The following is a 24540-nucleotide window of genomic DNA, read 5'->3' on the forward strand; positions in this document are numbered from 1 at the left end:
GAATCTAGGAATCTGTTTTTTAATAACGCCTTGAGGTTATCCTGATACAAGCTGAAGACTGAAAATAGCTAAATTTTGTGTAAAGAGGTACTTAAATAAGTGTTTCTGGGTTTTATTTTAGTTTTGAATATCTTTTCTCATGTTTTTCTCTTGTTCCTAAGGTCTTTCCTATTGCTTCTCAGGTATTTCCCTAGAGCAGCTTAGTAACCATTAAAATATTTAAGATTATGGATGTATACTGACAAACAGAAGGCTGAATTTAACTTACAGTAACATTAGGGCAAGCAACTGGTTGGGAGGGTCTGGGTCTTTCAGTTTTAAAACTTAGCCTAAAGGGGTTTCCAGACATGGGGCTTTCAGTGCTAAAATTGGGAAAGTTCTGGGTGAACCACGTTGTGTTCGTCAGAGTAACATATTCTAGCAGTGTGACAGTAACCCACATAAAGAGGTCCCACATGGACAATTTAAAAAACATGTATTTTTGTTTTGAGTTTTTCACACATACCTCTAAGCCAACTGAGAATTAATTTTGACACAAGGTGTGAAGTGAGGCTCTAAGCTAATTTTATTCTGCTAAGCAACTAGCTAATTTCTCCAACATTTATTTTTTAAAAATTCACTCCTTATCACTAATTTGCCCTTATACTGTAAATTATTTTTAAAACTTAAATTACAGTATAACTTACAAGCAATAAAATGTACAAATTTAAACAGTTCAGTTGGAAGGATTTTTGACAACTGTATATGCCCATGAAACTAAAACCCCAAACATACCTTTTCCATCAACCAACCCAGAAATCTCCATTATGCATCTTCATAATAGGACAATTAGCGGCAACCACGTTCTGACTTATCAATACAAATTAGTGTTGCCTGCACATGATTATAATTAGAATCATACAGTATGTATTTTTGTGGTGTGTTCTGTTTTACTCAACACGATGTGTTTTAATGTCATCCATGCTGTTTGAGTTTTATTATGGATAGGCTATTATGAACGTTCCTGTTATAGTGTAAACATAAGATTTCTTGGATAAAATCTGGGTGATAAGGTTAGGTGTATGTATAATTTCTTTAAAACTTCCCCAAGAGTTCTTGTAGTGGTTGTGTAGTTTTACATGCCCACCAGTAAAGAATAAGAGTTATAACTGCTCCACATCCTCTCTAATGTTTGTTGTCATCATTATTTTTTCTTTAGCCATTCAACTGGATAGGATATGGTATTTCACTGTGGCTTTAAAAATGTTTTTACTTAGGCATAATTTACATTCAATAGAGTAATCGTTTTTAGTTTACAGGTAAGAGTGTTGACAACTGTGTATGTTGTATAGCCACCGCCACAATCAAGATGTAAAAAAGTGACATTGCTCCCACCAAAATTCCTCTAATCCTGTTTTGTTTATTCATTGTGTTTTTTGCATTGCCCTGATGCCTAATGTTAAGTAAATTTTCATGTGTTTATAAGCCACTGATACACCTTGTTTTGTGAAATATCTGTTTAAGTCTTGCTCATTTATTTATTAGTATTATTATTTTGGCTGCGTTGGGTTTTCATTGCTACACACGGGTTTTCTCTAGTTGCAGCGAGTAGGGGTTACTCTTTGTTGTGGTGCATGGTCTTCTTACTGCGATGGCTTCTCTGGTTGCAGAGCACAGGCTCCAGCTGCGTGGGCTTCAGCAGTTGCAGCACGTGGGCTCAGCAGTTGCGACATGCGGGCCCTAGAGGGCACGGGCTTCATAGTTGTGGTGTGTGGGCTCTAGGGCACGTGGGCTTCAGTAGTTGTGGCGCACAGGCTCAGTAGTCGTGGCTTGCAGGCTACACAGCACAGGATCAGTAGTTGTGGTGCATGGGCTTAGTTGCTTTGCGGCGCGGCGTGTGGGATCTTCCCAGACCAGGGATTGAACCTGTGTCCCCTGCATTGGCAGGTGGATTCTTAACCACTGCGCCACAAGGGAATTCCCCTCATTTTTATAAATTTATTTGTTTATTTATGGCTGCATTGGGTCTTCATTGCTGCGCACAGGCTTTCTCTAGCTGCAGTGAGCGGGGGCTACTCTCTGTTGTGGTTCACAAGCTTCTCATTGTGGTGGCTTCTCTTGCTGTGGAGCATGGGCTCCAGGGCACGTGGGCTTCAGTAGTTGTGGCACGCGGGCTCAGTAGTTGTGGCTCGTGGGCTCTAGAGCACAGGCTCAGTAGTTGTAGCACATGGGCTTAGTTGCTCCTCAGCATGTGGGATCTTCCCGGACCAGGGCTCGAACCCGTGTCCCCTGCATTGGCAGGCGGATTCTTAACCACTGCGCCACCAGGGAAATCTCCCCTTGTTTTTAAATTGAGTTACTCACCTTTCACTGCTGCTTTGTGGGAGATGTTTATATATTCTGGATATAAGTTTTTTGTGAGATATATGTACTGGGAATATTTTTTCCCATTGTATAGCTTGCCTATTTGGTTTCTTAATGGCACATTTTTTTATGGTTAGTGTTTAACATATCTTGTCCAAGAAACTGTCATCTACCTCAGGGTTGCAAAGATATCCTTCTATGTTTTCTTCCAGGAGGATTATGGCTCTGGGCTTCACACTTAGATTTATAAGATTTATAATCATCTAGAGTTAATTTTTATATCTGGAGTAAGACTGAGTTGAAATTTGTATTTTTCCATAAAGATATCCAGCTGTTTCAGCATCATTTATTAAAAAGACTTTCCTTTCACCACTGGACTGACTTGGTCCCTTGGTACCATTTAAGAAATCTTTGACTAATCCAAGTTCACTAAGATTTTCTTGTATGTTTTTTACTAGAAGTTTAGTTCTACAATCCATTTCAAGTTAATTTTTATAGATGATGAGTGGTAAGGCTAAAGCTATTTTCTTCTTTTCTCTACTTATTCTACCAGTTATAGAAGAGGGTGTTTAAATCCCCAACTCTGTAGATTTGTCCATTTCTCTCTTTAGTTCTGGGAATTTTTGCTTTATGTGCTTTGAAAGGATTACTAGGTACATGCACAATGAGGGCTGTTATGTCTTCTTGAAGAAATGATGCTTTCATTATTATAAAATCTCTCAGTAATAACACCATTTGCCTTGAAGCCTATTTTGTCTCATATGAATATAGTCACACCATCTTTCATATGTTGTTTATATAGCATAATTTCTTCTACTCTTTTACTTACAACATATGAATCTTTATATCTAAAGTGAATTTCTGACAAAGGGTCTATATTTGGGTCTTGGTTTTTTTGAACCAAGCTGACAATTTCTGCATCTTAATTAAAGTGCTAACTATAATGTAGATATTAATATAGTTGCATTTTAACCTCACACCTTGGCACTGCTTTTTTCTACCTTGTCTTTTCTTCCTTTCCTACCTTTGTTTGGAGGAAGCATGTATTTTTTCATATTTCATTTTATTTCCTGTATTGACTTACATAAACTATACCCTTTTGGAGTATTTTTAGTGTTTCCTCTAGAGAATATAACATGCAAGTATAAATTATCACAGGCTACTTTCAATTAATTTTACACCACTTCTCAAACTGTATAAGAACCATCCTCCCCCTTTCTATTTGTGCTTTGGTGGCCTTATATCTTACTTCTACATATGCCATAACTCACACAATACGATGCAGTTATTTTGTTTTAAAGAGCCAATCATCTTATAATGAAACATGTAAAATTATTTTCTAAAAAATGTACCTTTTATACTTATCCAGGTATTTACCCCTTCTGTTATTCTTATTTCCTGTGTGCAGATTTAGGTTCCATCTGATATAATTTCTCTTTAACCAGAACAATTTCTTCTAGTATTTCTTGTAGGTCTGTCAAGAACAACTTCTCTAAGATATACTGTCTGTTTGAAAATGTCTTTATTTCAACTTCATTTCTGATGACTAATTTCAGGAGATATAGGATTCTTGGTTGAAGGTTTTTTCTTTCACCACTTTAAAGATACTGTTCCATTCCTTTATGTCTTCTAATATTTCCAGTGAGAATCCAGCTGTCATTTGTACTGTTCCTATATGTGTAATGTGTTTCTGTGTTTACTTTTAACATGTGCTCTTTAGCATAGCTTTCTAGCACTTTACAATGTATCTAGGTCTGGTTTCCTTTGCATGTATTCTGCCTTGGCTTTGCTGTGCTTCACAGATCTGTGGGTTGATATCTTTCATCAGTTTTTGAAAGTTCTTTGTCATTATGTCTTCAAAGATTCTGTCTCCTCTTTATTGTCTGACATCTCCTCTTTACTTCCATAGACCTTGGATGCTCTGGTCTACTTTTCTTTCCTGATTTTCCCTCCACCCCTCCTGATTTACGTTTCAGTTTGGAAATTTTCTTTGACCTATGTTCAAGTTCACTGATTCTTCCCTCTTCAGATTCCAGTGTGCTGCTATGCCTTTCAGACAAAATTTTCACTTGTGATAGTTAAAAAAAAAATTTCTAGCAATTCCATGTGACTCATTTTTCATATGTTCTATATCTTTGCTGAAATTCTCCCATCTTATCATCCATATTGTCTACCTTTACTCCTATATCCTTTAGTATTTTTATCATCATCATTTTATCTTATTTTAAAATACCTGTTTGATAAATCTAACATCTGAGCTTTTTCTCAAGTTACTTATACTGACTGCTTTGCTTGACAACCAGCTTTTCTTTCTTTTTTGCATGTTTTGTAATTTTTAATTATAAAGTAGACACTTTGGATAAAATAACAGTAGAGGTTGAAATAAAAAATAAATAATATTTAATTCCAGAATTGGGAATAACCCTCGCGCCAGGCCACTAAGAGTGGGGCAGCTGTATCTATATGACCTATAGTTGAGCTGCTACTGGATTTTGTTGTAGCTTTAAGTTTAGTTTCAAATGTTTTGAGAGCAGAATTAAGACTTTTCTTTCTGAGGTGCTTAGGCTATGAGCACTGGTAAAATTCCCTTTACTGGTGTAAAGATCTCATCTCATTACACACACACACACACACACACAAACATACACCTTTATAACCCTGCTGCCAGCTTCTGAGGTTGCTGGTAAGTTTTCTTTGCTCTCTAGACCTGTCCCAGGCTTGCTATTTCTTGGAGGTATCTCTGTCCACACTGCCTCAGAGGGCTTTTTCTCAGCTTTCTTGCCCCACTCTCATCCCTCAAAGTATGGAGTTGCTGAGATTAGTTTTCACAGATCTTCTGCTCAAGGTCCCCTATTTACTGGCAGGTGCCTTGTATTTTGGGATGCTCTGTATGACTCAGTAATAACTTTTTCTTAATTCCCTGTTGTTTCACAACCTTTGGTTTACAAGCTCTGAGGTCTTGGTGAAGACCCATGGAAAAGAGTTGGCAGGTAGGTAAGGACTTGCTCTGCGCTTCCCAGAATTTTTTATCAGTTTCACCAGTCCACTGAGGCCATTACATGTTGGGGTAAAGTTTGGCTGGTTCCTCGCTATCCCCGTCTAACCCTTCTCTTTCTCCCACCGGTCTTCCAAGGAGCAGCTGCCATGGGTGTCTTCTCTTCTATGTAGGGCTAGTTACTATCTGGAAGTTACTTTACTTAGGTCACTTTGAATCCTCAGTTCTCTGATGAGTTTAGTTTTTCTAAACTTATCCAGATGGCTTTGGTTGTTACGGTTAAGAGTGATGGTCTCTTAAGGCCCTCAACATTCTAACACTATAACTAAGGTGTATTTCTGCTTCACAAATCTGTTCCAATAATCACTATTTTGGGGTAGCACTATGCTATTTTAGTTGCTATAGCCTTAAGCATAAGGATACAATTTTCATTTACTTGCACTGCATATTAATAATTTCCTTTATTTTCTAAAATTGTAGTACTATAATCCTTAACAAAGTACCATAGCTTATTTGAAGACTCAAATTCCCAAGACTTTCATTCAAATATCAGTTAGTTATACCAATATCTCAGAACAGCTAAAACCAGAAAGAGCTCTACTTCTTTTGTAAATGATTAGCCACCTTCTTTCTGTCTTGGACTCAGTCTATCTTGAATTATAAAGGATCCTCAAAAAGGCAGGCTGCAGGAATATGATGATATGTCTAAGTATGTGCAGGGAAGGATCAGGTGGCAAGAGGGACTGCAATCTGAAAACTGCAATAAAAGATCCAATTTTTGGAACGCTTTTCTTATCATGTTCCAGCCACATATATCTTCAGTTTGAAGAGTACTTTCTGATTTTCTTTACTTTATATTGAAAAAATGATTTAAAATAGTTATCAATACTGAATAGCATTGCTGACCCAGGATATAGGTTTTATCCCTATATCTCAGATCCCAAAATTTCAGAAAGCATTACTTAAATTTTTAATTAAAAACAAAACGACGTAGCATAATATAGTGGTTAAGGTAAATCCTGCCTATACCACTTATTAGGTTTTATTAGCTACTATGAGCAAATCACCCTTTAAACTTCAGTTTTCACAATGGAAAAATGATGATAAGAATGATGCTCCCAAGTCTACCACAATCGACTTAAGATATTTTTCAAAGAATACCACTCCCCAATTCAGGCAGCACCGAATACCCACATGTGAAGTACATATAGTACTACTGACATTAAGTTCACAATGAAAAATTTAGAACATAGGAAAACAATGTACTGTAAGTCACCGTAAAGTAACATGTATTAGATACCTACAAACTTCAGAAAACAGAACTATTATTTATAAAATACAAGCTAATCTCATTTTACTGTGCTTCACTTTATTGTACTTTGCATTTTTTACAAATTGAAGGTTTGTGGCAACCCTGCTTTGAGCAAGTCTATTGGTGCCATGTTTCCAACAGCATTTGCTCACTTCGTGTCTCTGTCACATTTTAATAATTCTTGCAATATTTCAAACTCTCCACCAGCAAAAAGATTATGACTTTCTGTAGGCTCAGATGATGGTTAGCATTTTTTAGCAATAAAGTATTTTTTAAATTAAGGTATGGACATTGTTTTTTAAGATATAATGCTAATCTAATAAACTACAATATAGTATAATTATAAGTTTTACATGTACTGGGAAACCAAAATATTTGTTTGACTTGCTTTATTGTAATATCTGCTTTTTGGTGGTGGTCTGGAACTGAACCTGCAATATCTTCAAGGTATGCCTGTATAAGATAAATAGGTTTAAAAGAAAGACCTAAAAGAACATAAGAAACTTTAATCAAGACTCCCACAAAACCACCAAGGAAGATTTGAAAAGGAATTAGAAAGAACTTCTAGAAAGAAAATGGTACTTTGAAATGAAAAAGTTAGTTTTAGCCTAAAGAGCAGATTAGACACAGATGAAGAAAATTTATGAGCTAGAAAACAGATCTGACTGAAATTAAGTACAAGGAGATAAGAGTTGATAAATATGAAATTGGGATTAAAAGACATGGAGAACAGAATGGTAATGTCCTCTCATAGGAGTTCAAGAAGGACAGAATACACAAAATGTGGGAAAGGCAAAATTTAAAAAGATAATGGCTAAGATTCCAGAATTGATGAGACAGGACTCTTCTGATTCAGCAAGCATAACGAATTCCAGATAGAATAAATAAAATGCTAGACACAGACACATTTGAGTAAAACTGCAGTGTACCAAAGACTAAGAGACTTAAAAGCAATCAGTAAAAAAAAAGAAATCACCTACAAACAACAAAGAGTGATCTTTTTTGTTAAACAACAACAAAAGAAGACAGATAGTATAAAGTAATATGTTCATAGTATTGAGAGACAACACTTGTCAACATAGAGTTCTAGACTAAATTTATAAGTGAGGGCAAATTAAAAACAGTTCCAGGTAAATGCTACGAGTAAGTACTATCAAGAAATCACTGCTAAAAGAACAATCTAAGAGCTCCCACTAAGGTGCATTTGGATATTGAGGGACATTTTTGCTTTATGAAATAACTAAGGAGTTCTATTAGCATGAGGATGGGAGCTAGAAAAGCTAAATTTTCTACAGTGATCAAGATAGTCCTATACTATGAATCCAGTCCCAATGCTATTAGTGACTTGCTGAGAAACACATAAGAAGTAAGATACAAGAAAGGATGATGAACAAAAAATTGTAGAACACTTGGATTAGCTGTTCAAAAACAAAAAGAAAAATGACTAAGTTTGAGGGATATAAAAATGAAACAGAAGTAAAATACTAGAAACAGCTGCATTATAATTAAGGTTTCCCCAAATCTGAGTCATTTGGGAGAACAGCTGAATTACTGATAAGGTTTTAGTCTAAAATTGTATGGGTAATAGCCACATAAGCACAGACACAAACTGAAAGTAAAAAATGGAGAAAAGATGAGGCAAATATCAAGCAAAAAAGTCAGCATAGCCACAGTAATATCAGGCATTATAGCTTCTAGGGTAAAAACCATTATTACAAGTAAAGAGGATCATTACCTAATGGTAAAAAATTTCAACTCACCAGGAAGGAATGCTGATTCTAAAATTAGATGCACATAGTAACATAGTTTCAAAGATATAAGGAAAATAATTGCTGCCAGGAAAAACTGTTAAACCCACCATTCAGATAAGCTTAAAAAGTCTCCTTTAAGAACAGATAAGGTTGGGCTTCCCTGGTGGCGCAGTGGTTGAGAGTCCGCCTGCCGATGCAGGGGACACGGGTTCGTGCCCCGGTCCGGGAAGATCCCACATGCTGCAGAGCGGCTGGGCCCCTGAGCCGTGGCTGCTGAGCCTGCGTGTCCGGAGCCTGTGCTCCGCGACAGGAGAGACCACAACAGTGAGAGGCCCGCGTACCGCAAAAAAAAAAACAAACCAAAAAAACCCAAAAAAACAGATAAGCGATAACAGATTGAAGTATAAAGAAGATATGAACTATGCAAGTAACAAGGATGAGTTAACAGACATACAGAAAACCTTGCAGTCAACAAATAGAGAATACATACTTCCTTCAAGCACATTCATAAAGACTGATCTCTTATAAGTAAGTCAAATACCAAAAGAAAATCTATCATACAGAACATGTTCCCGGTCAACACTGTAATTCTACAATTAAGTTGTAAAATGTTAGAAGAAGATAGCCAAAATATCTCCCATAACTTTAGAATATAAAAAACAAAAGGTTTAATAATTAACAGGTCATAGTTAAAATAATAAAAACATTATTTTGATTAACATATCCTACCGATATAATACGATCTCCTTTCCTGAGCTCTCCACTAAGATCAGCAGGTCCGCCAGCCAAAATAAAGGAAATAAATATTCCTTCTCCATCTTCACCTCCTACAATGTTGAAACCAAGGCCTGTTGAACCACGATGAAGAACAACTTTTCTAGGTTCCCTGAAAATTAAAAAAATATTGCATACCTTAAAACATATAGAGAACTTGACTTTCTATCAATGAGAATTCCCTACTGATGAATCATATTTCCATATTATAAAAAAAGTCAGATGAAATTTAAAGTTTTCTAAACTCTGGGGTAAAGAGATTCTTTCCAAGCCTAGAAATTAAAAGGAAAAATCCTTATTTTATATAGAAGCTAAAAATCCTTGTTAACAAACATAAAACTAAAATAAAAAGGAGAAAATGTGGAAATTAAAAAATAATGATATAAAGAGCATACTCAAAAAATAATACTCATGAAAAGCTGATGTTGCACACACTTTACTGCCTAAGAAGCAGTCACTGTCTCTACTTCTTACATGTTGTAAAAGGCAGATATCCCTTTGTCTTAGAGAAGGTAGGAAGGCCCCCTTTCTACTCTCAAACGGATCAATCATGAATAACTTACGCCAGTCACTGCAATTTCACTCCCATTTGCTAAGGTGAGGCTATGACCCTATTCTGGTCCCTAAGAAATAACAGGAAATTTTACTGTCACTTCCCAAAGAAAGACTCTAACAAGGACAAAGCATATTCTGTCCCCATACAAAGCGTATTTGTTCCCCTCCTTATTCCAAATCACTCCCACACAAAAGAATGAACTATAAAATCCTGTTACTGATTTGGACATATCACAATCATGAAGATAACCAGCAGAATCCCAGAGATACCATGGACCTAGTTTTGCTACACAAACGTCAGAAATGCCCATCTCTAGACTTTCTATATAAAGTAATTAAATATTTTTATTTCTTAAGTCACATCCCTCCAATTCATCTACCTATCTCTGCTTTTTATCCATTCTAAGGTGCATCTCTTTTGTTCCCTCCAACTCCCAATTTAAAATCTCTGAAATCAGAATACATCTTACCACTAATAACATTTCACATTTGCTGCCACTTATACATAATTGTGTGAAAACCATTTACATCTTCCAGTAAGACCATGAAAATTCCAAGAGCTGACTGTTTTAGATATGATGAATCACAGAATATCATTTGAGATTAGAATGTATCATATTTGGTAAATATTTTAAAAATTTAATCTGCTTTTTCTAAAACACTGCAGAAAGCTTTTGGTAACAAACGGCTTAACAGAAGTAAATACTTCTAAAAACTGTATTTTAGGGATCCTTCCACATAATGTGGAATTAATCTTCTTAAATATTTGTCTGCTCAAAACTTAAAGCGGTGTTTTCTAGTCATACATAGGTATTCATCATTAATCAGCTCTGTCAGTTCACTTACAGGATTAACAAAATTACACTGAGTATTTTCTTGTCAAAAATGGCAAAATTCAACAATATGTTGTTTAGGAAATATATACATAAACACCTATATGAAAGAAAAAAGGGAATAGTAAACCCCAAATTCAGGAAAGGAGTTAACTTGGTGGGGCAATGTAGGAGAAGCAGGGTAGGATCAGGGGCACAAGACAGGTTTCACTATACTGGTCTTATTTCCTTGTTAGATTGTGGACTCATGGTTTAGGGTTCCTATAATACATTAAAACATATGTATGAATTATAATTTTGCATTAGCAAATAATAATTAAAAAATACCCTGCTGAAATCCAATAGTATTTCCAGAGGAAAATAAATTGATTTTTCAAATAACATAAGCACTTGAAGAGATGCTCAACATCATTAGGCACTAGGGAAATGCATCAACATCACAATGGAATACGTCTCACCTATAACAATGGCTATAAAACAAAACAAAAGAGAAAAAACAAATGTTGCTGAAGATGTGGAGAAACTGGAATCCTCATATATTGATGGTGGGAATGTAAAATGGGGTGGCTGCTACAGAAAACAGTTAGGTGGTTCCTCATGAACCTAAACATAGTTACCATATGACCCAGTAATTCCACTTCTAGGTATGTATCTAAAGGAACTAAAAGCAGGTATGCAAGCAGATATGTGCATGCCAGTGTTTATCCCAGCATTATTCACAACACCCAAAAGGTGGAAACAACCCAAGTGTCCATCAACAGATGAATGGATAAACAAAATGTGGTACATACATATAATGAAATGTTATTCAGCCATAACCAGAAATGAAGTTCTGATACATGCTACAACATGTATGAATCTTGAAAACATCATTATGCTATGTGAAAGAAGCCAGATACAAAAGGTTAAGTATTATAAGATTCCACTACATGAACTACAAATTCAGAGAGACAAAATGTAGATTAGAAGCTACCAGGAGCTGGGAGAACAGGGAAATGTGGAATTACTGCATAACGGTTATAGAGTTTGTCTGAGGTGATGAAAAGGGTTTGTTTCTTTTCTTTTGCTGCGCCATGTGGCATGTGGGATCTTAGTTCCCTGACCAGGGATCAAACCCATGCCCCCTGCACTGGAAGCGTGGAGTCTTTTTTTTTTTTTTTAAAAACATCTTTAATGGAGTATAATTGCTTTATAATGGTGTGTTAGTTTCTGCTTTATAACAAAGTGAATCAGATATACATATATTCCCATATCTCCTCCCTCCTGCGTCTCCCTCCCACCCTCCCAGGTGGTCACAAAGCACCGAGCTGATCTCCCTGTGCTATGCAGCTGGGAAGCGTGAAGTCTTAATCACTGGATCAGCAGAGAAGTCCTGAACAGGGTTTGGAAAAAGACAGTGGTGTTGGTCATAAACATCATAAATGCAATTAATGCCACTGAATCGCAATTTCAAAATGGTTACAATAGCAAATTTTATGTTATATATATTTTACAATTTTAGAAATTTATAATGAAATATACTAAAAATCACTGTGTTGTACATTTTAAATGGTAAGCTGTATGGTTTGTAAATCATATCTCAATAAAGCTGTTAAAAAATGAACTTTAGAATTATTAACTGTTTGTATGTTGGGATTTCTTTTATTTTCTCTTTTTATTGGTAATGCGATATAATCTCTGAAAAGTTGTTTAGGGTTAAATTGTGGAGAACTTCTAATATGAAGTAAAGATATCTGTACTTCATTACCTGGGCAAAGGAGTATAATGATCAAAAGGGAGTGATAAAACACTCACCATTTAGGAAGACATATTCAATAATCAACTGCCTGATTTTTATAGAAGAATACAGAAAACAGATAGGCCTGTTGTGTAATACTACAGAGTCCAACAAATATTCCAGACAACAGATATGTAGTGAAAAAAGATGGGGAACAGCAATCAAGATGCTAATATGACATATTTTTAATTTTAAAAATATGCTGATTAAAGACTAGATAAGCCATTAACTACTTCCTCTTTACTTCTATAAATAAGCAGTATTAGAAAATAACAGCAACAATAGAACGACCATGATATGTCAGTATACTAGCATAGCTTAAAGGTTAACAGCCTTGAGAATTGACACCACAAACATATAATCACAAACACTATTCTTTCCAGTAATTTTCATCCTAAAACAATTACTGAGCACCTATTAAATTCAGTTCTCAATATTGCTAACTCCTGAAGAAGAGGACAAAGACAAACACCCCTATCTGACATTTAAGAGATCACTGCTTAGAGTCAGGAGTCTAACAAATAAAGAATAATTATGATTATAAAGGTTCAAAAATAATAATGCTAACAGTAATACAATTAATAAAAACATAAAATGACATGAATTGTCATACATTTTAACATTAAATGCTATAATATGAAATACTACTACATAATTTACTTCTACAAAAGCTATAAAGCAAACTGTTCAAACATATTATATTACTATGTTGAATAATGTGAAAAAGATCTAAAATATTTTTTCACTTTTTTTCCCACTTAGATAAAAGAGTTTTTTGGGGAATAAAAAGACAGTTAGGGCTTCCCTGGTGGCGCAGTGGTTGAGAGTCTGCCTGCCGGTGCAGGGGACACGGGTTCGTGCCCCAGTCCGGGAGGATCCCACATGTCACGGAGCGGCTGGGCCCGTGAGCCATGGCCACTGAGCCTGTGCATCTGGAGCCTGTGCTCCACAATGGGAGAGACCACAACAGTGAGAGGCCCGAGTACCACAAAAAAAAAAAAGACTGTTAATCTAAAAAACTGTTAGTGAGTAACGTTAGTAATGTTAGATGGAAGTAAATTTTAGGTGTCAGAATAAGTAGCAACACTAAAAAAAAGCAGTGATTTATTTGTAATATATATATATTTTTTTGTGGTACGCGGGCCTCTCACTGTTGTGGCCTCTCCCGTTGCGGAGCACAGGCTCCGGACGCGCAGGCTCAGCAGCCATGGCTCACGGGCCCAGCCACTCTGTGGCATGTGGGATCTTCCCAGACCGGGGCACGAACACGTGTCCCCTGCATCGGCAGGCGGATTCTCAACCACTGCGCCACCAGGGAAGCCCTCTAATATATTTTTACACTTATGGCCCTTCAATGAACCCTCCAATAAAAAAAAATAAGGTTTAGGTTCATTACCTGCTAATAAAATTAGTCCTGAAAATTGTGACTATCCTAGTTGGCTAATTATAACTCCATCTAATAGTTGGCTTTATGTAAGAAGGATGACTATTCAGTTCGTTACCTTGTAATTTCATCATCTCCAAGCACTGCTTTCGAAACAGGTGAATATCTGGCTGGTGATGCTGGTGTCTGGCCCAAGTAGGAAGATGTGCTAACATGGTTATCAACAGGCTGAGAAGAAGCTTCAAAATAAAGTAAGTAAAAAAACACTTGAAAAAGGAAACATACCATTTAGTACCACATTTGTGGATTATCAGTTTCAAAGTTAATTAATGTATAATTCATATTCGCTCATTTATATAATAGAATTTGGTAGAGAAAATTTATTTATTAGGTAAAAAAATTAGAGAAGCTCAAGTTTCCAGGTAAAAACTAGTTTAGAAATTCAGATCAGTAAAGCAAACTTATTCCATTTGGTTTCTCTGAGAAAACAGAACTAAAAAGGAGTTTGGTTTTACAGTAACTGGAGTTACAGTAACTGATTTGCACAATGAAATCCAGGAAAGATTAATCAAAAGACTGTCATAGGAAAGACTGAACCAAATCAGTCTTAAGTACAATAACCTTATTTTTCTAAGAAGTTATTTTGCAGACTAATGTTTTTAGAAAGTATATATGGCTGATCCCTGAACAACATGGGGGTTAGAAGCACCGACCCTCCAAAAAATTGAAAATGCACATATAACTTTATAGTTATATAGTTATATATGGGCCTCCATATCCATGGTTCTGCATCCACAGATTCAGCTAACTGCAGATCTGTAGTACGTACTGAAAAAATCCACGTATAAGTGGACCCACATAGTTCAAACCCATGTTGTTCAATGATCAACTGTATACTCAAAATCTGATTGTGAATAACGAAAACCAAAAGCTTTGCAAAAAGCTATGCTTGACAAAGTTTTAGAATAAATTGAGGGACTTCTGGTTTCCAGCTTGGCATATAAGAAGCTTTGAGTCATTACTCTGTCCTAACAACAACTAAAAAGGTGAACAAACTGAAAAATCAACAACCCTTTTTAGATGCTTAAGATAGAAGTCATAGGGCAAAACACTGTCCCCCAAATTAAGGACACTGAAAGGTGAATACAGAAAATCACAACTTACTAGAGCAGAAATCTCTGTGGTAACAAGTGCTGGGATAGAGTAACCTGAACTGTAATTAACAAATTGTTGGGGGCTCAGTGTGGACGACTTTGGGAGTCAAAAACTCCAGGGGGACCCCATCATCAGGGGCCCCACATTTTTGTGAGTTTTACCTCCTAGAATTCTACAGGTTCTCACAGTGAATACTGGAGAAAAATTCTGTCATGCTTCTGGCAGGAGGAGGGGAAAAGGAACCATTTTGAAATATATTACGAGCATTTTGTTCTTCTTAACAGTCTGTCCTCAGAAGAAACTATTTAACCAGAGCCTCACCTGCTGGGGTTTTGTCAGAGCCCAACAGAGCTGGGGGAAGGGAAATAACCAAATCTAGCCAATTCTAGCCATCCTGTCCTAAGGGAGCAGAACTGGGGAGAATACTGAGAAGCACTGTGAAGAGCACTGCAGAGGCACAAGGTCACTAAGGGACTGAGACTTAATCACAGGCCTATTCAACACTTTTCCACTCCAACACCTTATCACCATATTACTAAAGGCCTATTTACAGCAGTTCCTTTTATCCAGTACATCACGCCTGGCTATCAAGAAAAAATTACAAGACACACAAAAGGCAAAAACACAGTTTGAAGAGACAGAGCAAGCATAAGAGCCAGACTCATATATGTCAGTGATGTTGGAATTATCAGACCAGGAATTTGAAACAATAATGATTAATGTGCTAATGGCTCTAATGGATAAAGACACGATGGGCAATACAAGTGGAGAGATGAAAACTCTAAGAAAGAAACAGAAAGAAATACTAGAGATCAAAAACTCTGTAACAGAAATGAAGAATGTCTTCGATGAGCTACTAGCAGTCTGGACATGGTTGAGGAAAGAATCTGAGCTTGAGGATATCTCAATGGCAACCACTAAAACTGAAAAGCAAAGAGAAAAAATGACTGGGGGGAAAAAACCAGAACAGAATATCCAAGAACAGTGGTAGAACTACAAAAGGTGGAACATATATGTAATGGGAATACCAAAAGGAGAAAAAGGAGAGAAAGGAATAGAAGAAATCTTTGAAACAATAATGATGAGAATTTCCTCCAATTAATGTCAGACACCAAACCATAGATCTAGGAAGCTCAGAGAACACAGCAGGTTATATGCAAAGAAAAGTTACACCTAGGCATATCCTTTTCAAACTACAGGATAAAAAAAAAGGGAAGAAAAGCCCTAAAAAAAGTCACGGGAAAAAACTGCACCTTACTGATAGAGGTGCAAGGTAAGAATTACATATGACTTCTCAGAAACCATTCAAGCAAGACAGTGGAGTGTTAAGAGAAAAAACCCACCTGTGAAATTATCCTTCAAAAGTGAAGAAGAAATAAAGACTTCCTTAAACAAACAAAAATTGAGGGAACATTTATTGCTAGTATATCTGCCTTTTGAAATGTTAAAAGAAGTTCTTTAGAGAGAAGGGAAGTTAGTAGGTCAGAAACTCAGTTACACAGAAAGAAAGGAAAAGCACTGATGAAGGAATAAGCAAAAGTAAAATAAAACTCATTTTTCTTATTTTTCTTATTCCTGATTGATCTAACAAATAACACTTTGTTCAAAACAATAGTAATACTGTATTCGACTATGTCTGTATATATGTTTATGATGTATAAATGAAATGAATGTCAGCACTGATACAAGGGATGGGAGGGAGGAATTAGGATTATTTTGTTATTATAAGGAACTCACACTACCGATAAAGCTGTAGTGTTACCTCAAAGTGGAATTAGATTACTATACATGTATATTGCAAACTCTAGGGCAACCACTAAAAAAAAGTAAAAGAATGTAACTAATACACTAAGAAAGGAGAGAAAACAGAATCACGCAAGATGCTTAATTAAAGCCATAAAAGGCAGGAAAAAAAATGGATGACAAATACAGGAGCAAAGAACAGGGTAACAAACAGAAAAGAGTAGCAAATATCAGACATTAATCCAACTATATCAATAATCACTTAGAACATCAATGGCCTAAATGCACCAATTCCAAGACAGATACTGTCAGAGTGGGTCAAAAAACCAAGACCCAAGATATACTGTCTACAAGAAAGACAATTTAAATATAAAGGCCTATATATTAAAAGTAAAAGGATGGAGAAAGATATACCATGCTAACACTAATCAAAAGAAAGCAGGAGTAGCTATATTAATTTCAGACAGAGAAGACTTCAAAGTAAGGAAAATTATCTGGGTTAAAGAAAGGCATTTCTTAATGATAGAGTGGTCAATTCTCCAAGAAGACATGATAATCTTTAACACCTAACAACAAAGGGTCAAACTATGTGAGGCCAAAACAGAAAGAACTGAAAAGAGAAATAGATTAATCCACACCTCTTTATCAGAAATGAACAAATATAGCAGGCAGAAAATCAGGAAGGACATAGCTGAACTCAGTAACATCACTAATCAACTGGATATGATGGACACCTATAGACTACTTCATCCAGAAACAGCAGAACACATATTTTTCTTAAGCTCCCACATAACATTCACCAAGATAGATCATGTTCTGGGCTATGAAACATACCTTAACAAATTAAAAAAAAATAGAAATCATACAATGTCCGTTCTCAGACCACAGTGAAATTAAACTAGAAATCAATAAAAATACGATAGCTAAAAATCCCCTAATACATGGTGATTAAATAACACAAACACACTCTTAAATAACGCTTGGGTCAAAGAAGAAATCTCCGGAGAAATTAAAAAAAATGTTTTGAACTAAATGAAAATGAAAACACAACCTATCAAAATCTGTGGGATAGGGGCTTCCCTGGTGGCGCAGTGGTTGAGAGTCCACCTGCCGATGCAGGGGACACGGGTTCGTGCCCCGGCCCGGGAACATCCCACATGCCGCGGAGTGGCTGGGCCCATGAGCCATAGCTGCTGAGCCTGCACGTCCAGAGCCTGTGCTCCACAACGGGAGAGGCCACAACAGTGAGAGGCCTGCGTACCGCAAAAAAAAAAAAAAAAAAAAATCTGTGGGATACAGCAAAAGCAGTGCTTAGAGGGAAATTTATAGTGCTGAATGCATATATTAGAAAAAAAAGAAAGATCTAAAATGAATCATCTTAGCTTCCACCTGATAAAACTAGAAAAAGAGTAAATTAAATTCAAAGTAAGCAGAAGGAAAAAAAATAATAAAAAATTAGAGCAGAAATCAATGAAATTAAAAATAGGAAATCTGGGCTTCCCTAGTGGCGCAGTGGTTAAGAATCCACCTGCCAATGCAGGGGACATGGGTTTGAGCCCTGGACCAAGAAGATCCCACATGCCGTGGAGCAATGAAGCCCGTGCACCACAACTACTGAGCCTGCGCTCTAGAGCCTGCGTGCCACAACTACTGAAGCCCACGTGCCTAGATCCTGAGCTCTGTGACAAGAGAAGCCACCTCAATGAGAAGCCCGCGCACTGCAATGAAGAGTAGCCCCTGCTCGCTGCAACTGGAGAAAGCCTGCGTGCAGCAAGGAAGACCCGACGCAGCCAAAAATAAATAAATTTAAAATAAATAAATAAATAAAAACAGGAAATCAACAGATTAAAAAAATCAATAAAACCAAAAGTTGGTTCTTTGAAAAGATCAATAAAATCAATAAGCCTCCAGCCAGGCTAACTAAGAAAAAAAGAGAGAAGACAGAAATGAAAGAAGGCACATCACCACAGATTCCATGGAGATTAAAAGAATAGTAAGTACTATGAAGAACTCTATGCCCACAGATTTGATAACCTAGATGAAATGGACCAATTCCTTGAAAGACACAATCTGCCAAAACTCACAAAAAAGAAACAGGCAATCTGAACAAGCCTATATCTATTAAAGAAATTGAATCAATAATGATAACCTTCAGTGGTGAGTTCTACCAAACTTTTAAGAAAGGAATTACACCAATTCTCTATAACCTCTTCCAGCAGACAGAAGCCAAGGGAATACTTCCTCATTCTATGAGGCCAGCATTATCCTAACAAAACCAGACAAAGATATCATAAGAAAAAACCCTCTAGAACAACATCGCTCATGAACATAAATGGAAAAATCTTCGACAAGATGTTAGCAAATCATGGGCTTCCCTGGTGGCGCAGTGGTTGAGAGTCTGCCTGCCGATGCTAGGGGACACGGGTTCGTGCCCCGGTCCGGGAAGATCCCACATGCCGCGGAGCGGCTTTGCCTGTGAGCCAGGGCCGCTGAGCCTGTGCATCCGGAGCCTGTGCTCCGCAGCGGGAGAGGCCACAACAGTGAGAGGCCCGCAAAAAAAAAAAAAAAAAAAAAAAAAAGATGTTAGCAAATCAAATCCAACAATATATAAAAAGAATTATATACCACAAGCATCTGGGATTTATCCCAGGTATGCAAGGCTGGTTCAACATTCAAAAAACAATATGATCCATCACAACAACAGGCTAAAGAAAAGTCACATAATCATATCAAAAGATGAAGAAAAAGCATTTGATAAAATCCAAAATATCAATTTATACGAAAATCTCTCAGTTAACTAGGAATAGTGGGGAGTATTGTCAACCTGATCAAGAATACTCGGGCTTCCCTGGTGGCGCAGTGGTTGAGAGATGCAGGGGACACAGGTTCTTGCCCTGGTCCGGGAAGATCCCACACGCTGCGGAGCGCCTGGGCCCGTGAGCCATGGCCGCTGAGCCTGCGCGTCCGGAGCCTGTGCTCCGCAATGGGAGAGGCCACAACAGTGAGAGGCCCACGTACCGCCAAAAAAAAAAGAATACTCTACAAAAATCCTACAGCTAACATAATACTTAATGGTGAGGAGCTTGAAGCTTTACCACTAAAATTAGGAGCAAGTGAGGGATGTCTTAGTTAATGCATTAACATAGGAAAAGGAAACAAAAGATATGCAGATTGAGAAAGAAGCAATAAAACTGTCTTTGTAGATGTCATGATTGTCTATGTAGAAAATCTGAAAGAACTGACAAAAAAAACCTCATGGAACTAGTAAGCAATTATAGCAAGGTTGAAATATATTATATATATTGTATATATTAACCTTTATACAAGGTTAATATATAAAGTTGACTGCTTTCCTGTATACCAGCAATGAACAAGTGAAATTTGAAATTAAAAACACACTACCATTTACATTAGCATCCTCTAAAATGATATACTTAGGTATAAATCTAATGATCTACGTGAGCAAAACTACAAAACTCTGATGAAAGATATCAAAGAAGAACTAAATAAATCGAGAGAGAGCCTATGTTCATGGATAGGAAGCCTCAATACTGTCAAGATGTTATTAGTTCTTCTCAACTTGATCTACAGATTCAATGCAACCCCAATCAAAACACCAGTAAGTTATTTTGTGGATATTGTCAAACTGATTGTAGAGTTTATATGGAGAGGCAAAACACCTAGAATAGACAACCCAATAATGAAACAGAAGAACAAAGTTGGAGGGCTGATACTACCTGAGTTCAAGACCTCCTAAAAAGCTACAGTAATCAAGACAGTGTGATATTGGCAAAAGAAAAGGAAAATATTGGATCAATGGAATATAACAGAGAATCCAGAAATAGACTCATATATAGGCAACTGATCATTGATAAAGGAGAAAAGGCAAACACAATGGAGCAAAGGCAGTCTTTTCAACAGATGTTATTAGAACAACTGGACAACCACATGCAAAAAAAAAAAAAAAGAATCTAGATATAAACCATGTGAAAATTAACTCAAAATGGATCACAGACATAGTAAAACCCCAAACTATAAAAATCCTAGAAGATAACATAGGAGAACATCTTGATTATCTTGGGTTTGGCAATGGTTTTTTAGATACAACACCAAAGGCACGATCCATGAAAGAAAACTGACAAGGTAGACCTCATTAAAATTAAACATTTCTGCTCTGTGAAAGACACTGTCTAGTGAATGAAAAGACAAGCCACAGACTGGGAGAAAATATCTGCAAAAAATATATGTGATAATGAACTTTAGCCAAAACATGCAAAGAGCTCTTAAACTCAACAAGACAACAAACAATCCAATTTAAAAATGTGCCAAAGACTCTTAACAGACACCTCACCAAAAAAGATATACAGATGGCAAATAAGCATATGAACAGATACTCCTTATCATATGACATCAAGGAAATGCTTATTAAATCAATGTGATACTGCTGAATAACTATTAGAATAGCTAAAAACCACAGCACTGATAACACAAAATGCTTGTGAAGATGTGGAGTAACAGGAACTTTCATACGTTGTTGGTGGGAAAGCAAAATGGTACAGCCACTTTGGAAGACAATTTGGCTGTTTCTTATAAAACTAAACATATTCATACCATACGACCCAGCAATTGCACTCCTTGGTTATTTACCCAAAGGAGTTAAAAACTCATGCACATTACTACGTGAAAGAAGGTTTGTTTGTTTTTTTCAAACATCTAGGCCTTCTTTAATTCAAAAGTTTATGGAAAACTTTACCCTGTGCTATATTTTAAAATATTTACTGAATTGTTATCTCAAATTTGACAAAATCAGCAGAGGGCTTAATTAATTACTTTAATTGTTTTTAAGGAGTTTGAGGCTTTTTGGTGTAATTTGGGTATTTCAATTGGACATATGTGATATATTCAATGCCATTTTGTGAGTTTCAGGTAAATTGGAAATGTTAATCAAATTATCTAAAATGTATTTTATGAAAAGTAAAATATGACATATTTGTTTTTTGTTTTTAATTTTTATTGGAGTACAGCTGATTTACAATGTTGTGTTGTTTTAGGTGTAAAAAAGTTAAGATTTTAAAAGGCTACATACTGTATGATTCCAACTACATGACAATCCAGAAAAGGCAAAACTAAGGAGGCAGCAAAATGATCAGTGGATGCCAGAGGTTAGAGGGGAGGGAGGGATGAATAGGCAGTGCACAGGATTTTTAGGGCAATGAAGCTACTCTGTATGATACTGATAGTGGGTACATGTCATTATACATTTGTCCAAACCCACAGAACATACAACATCAAGAGTGAACCCTAATGTATACTATGGGCTTTGGGTAATGATATGGCAATGTAGGGTCATCAATTGTAACAAACGTACCACTCTGGTAGATGTTGGTAATAGGAGAGGCTATGCAGGTGAGACATTTCTGTACCGTTGCTTAATATTTCTATGAACCTAAAATTGCTCTAAAATATAAAGCCTATTAAAAAAAAAAAGGACATGCCCTGACACCAGCTCAGATCTGCCAACCCAATTTATAATTATTCTTTTTAATGCACCATAAAAGAATGGAAACCCGGTAAAAAACAGGAATTAAAAAATAAGCAAACATTGTTTATTGGTTCATTTCAATAATAAAAAACATCATTATAGGGCTTCCCTGGTGGCGCAGTGGTTGAGTCCGCCTGCCGATGCAGGGGACACGGGTTTGCGCCCCGGTGCGGCAAGATGCCGCGGAGCGGCTGCGCCCGTGAGCCATGGCTGCTGAGCCTGCGCGTCTGGAGCCTGTGCTCCGCAACGGGAGAGGCCACAACAGTGAGAGGTTCGCGTAACGCAAAAAAAAAAACCCCAAAACATCATTATAGTTCATCGACTGTAATTCTAGTGAGAGCTAAGAACAGAAAATTATAAAGCTATTCCTGACCCAGGTAAGCAACACATTTCAGTTGTAACTTCCAAAAGCACAACACATCTGAATTATGTGCATTACTATCAGTAACACATAGAAACAATATTTAACTTTCTTGAGGTATTAACTATGATAAAGTTACTAGGCATTTCAAAATCTAGCTGTAATATTTATTATTTAACCATGAATCTCTTCTTTCACTACATTACCGAGTGCCTTCTATGCACAAAGCATTATAACACCCACTGGGAAAACAAAAGTGCAAGGATCATTACTTCAAATTACTACAGTGGCCAGATAGGTTACATATATGAGTGAAGTAACCTGAGTGAAAGACAGTAGGTAGTGACTGGAAGTATGGTGTACTGGAAACAATTAGGTGCTATCAAAAGGAGACAGCAAAAAAACAAACAAAAAAAAAGGAGATAGCATCTATACATCTCTTTCTGTAATCATACAAAAAGGAAAAAGTCTATAATGTCTATTAATAGTATAGAGCTTACAAGTCCAGAGCCATCTTTGATTTTATACGTTTGCAGTCTCCAATAGCAATTTCTTCCCATCCAATTCATATATAAGATACTCTTCTGCATTTGAGCCAAAGGATTTTCTACCAATGGCTCTTCTGAAGTCCAAAGTCTTTCTTGGGTGATATGTAAGAATATCTGTGATTTTCAAGGGAACCGGCATGTTGCCCTCAAGCAACAGACATGCATGTGAACCATTATAATCACTGGCCATTTAAAGTCTAGAGTTTACTGATTTTTTACTCAAATTTCTTTGCTGCATTATCAAGTTTGGCTGAAACAAACAAACAAACAAAAAAACCCAACTGGGCAAGAAATTCAGTCAACTGCTCAAGCCAGAAAATGTACCTTTTCCCTACCATATCCAGACTGTGCCTTTATTCAATGGACCTTTTCTGAAGGAGTCATTCTCACATGTAAGGCATAGTATCTCATATGGCAGGAACTAAAAATTAATGCTCCTGTCAAAGAAATGACTGCCCAAAGAATGATTAGTTAAAACAGTGCTATTTCCTATACCCCAAATCCTAAGTAAAAAGATTCCTCAGAGAAGTACAAAACAAGGGAGGCTAAATTATTGTCCTTAGATATCAAGATTAATGACCCAAACCCTCCAAAGTTTAGGAAAGAAGCCAAGTGGAAGAGCTTAAAGTAAAAGCAGGAAGAGAGCAGTGGCCAAATCAGAAGTTTAACAAGGCCTTCCACCTGAAGAGAATATAAAAGTGAAAAGATATATAAATGCAAAAGCATGAGAATTTTAATATCATCAAAGAAACTATGTTCTCTATCAGATCCGATGAACTTTTTTTTTTTTCAGTAATAAACCTCCTTCTATTCCTGGGTACCATATTTTGGCTATTATCCATATGTGGATTACAGCTATAAGAGTGTGACCCCATCTGAGATTTATGGTCATAACTTAAACTACAATTCTGTGCTTTTCTCCAGGCATGTTCTGCTTTTTAGGGAGCAGGAATGGATGAAGACAGCAGGTTGAGCCAGGGTTGGGATTCTGCCAGTGAAGATAGAGAGGGCAAGAAAGTAGAAGATATATGCAATGAAGTGAATATCACGACAAACCAAGGAGGCTAAGTTAAAAAAAAGTAGACAAGTAGAAACACAAGGGGACAACCAAGTAATGGTGTCAAATGATTGAAGGTCAAAATGAGAATGAATTGTTAGAACAGGAGTAAATAAACTGATGGATGTAGTCAGAGAATGGGATGATTTAAATCAAGATTTTGGAGGTGGTGAAGGTACTGACGATGATAAGATCTAAATTATTGTCTTGGAACCAAGTATCTGAGTTGGAGTGGAGGGCAGGAAAGCTAGAAAGAAAGAGATCAACAAAGAAGCCAGGTTGTTGAATGAATCAGTGTGCATTTTGCCTGGACATCACTAAGAATGACAATGTGAATGTGTATCAAAGGACAATGGACCTGACACTAACATCTTCAGTGACTAAAGCCAGATTGATGAGGAGGAAACTAC

General features: G+C 36.6%; 1 protein-coding gene across 14 annotated transcripts in view; it reads right to left on the reverse strand.

The window, feature by feature from the left end:
- Positions 1-24540, reverse strand: part of DLG1 (discs large MAGUK scaffold protein 1) — a 284649-nt gene that overhangs the window by 87947 nt on the left and 172162 nt on the right. For all 14 annotated transcript variants that reach the window (XM_029215162.1, XM_029215160.1, XM_029215159.1 and 11 more), the window contains 2 exons: positions 13843-13963; positions 9131-9287 (listed from right to left, as the gene is read on the reverse strand). In XM_029215162.1, the coding sequence (XP_029070995.1) occupies positions 9131-9287; positions 13843-13963 (278 nt within the window). The remainder of the gene's footprint in view (positions 1-9130; positions 9288-13842; positions 13964-24540) is intronic.

Source organism: Monodon monoceros, unplaced genomic scaffold (genome assembly GCF_005190385.1).
Source record: "Monodon monoceros isolate NGI ecotype Baffin Bay Population unplaced genomic scaffold, NGI_Narwhal_1 Super_Scaffold_11, whole genome shotgun sequence".
NCBI lineage: Eukaryota > Metazoa > Chordata > Mammalia > Artiodactyla > Monodontidae > Monodon > Monodon monoceros.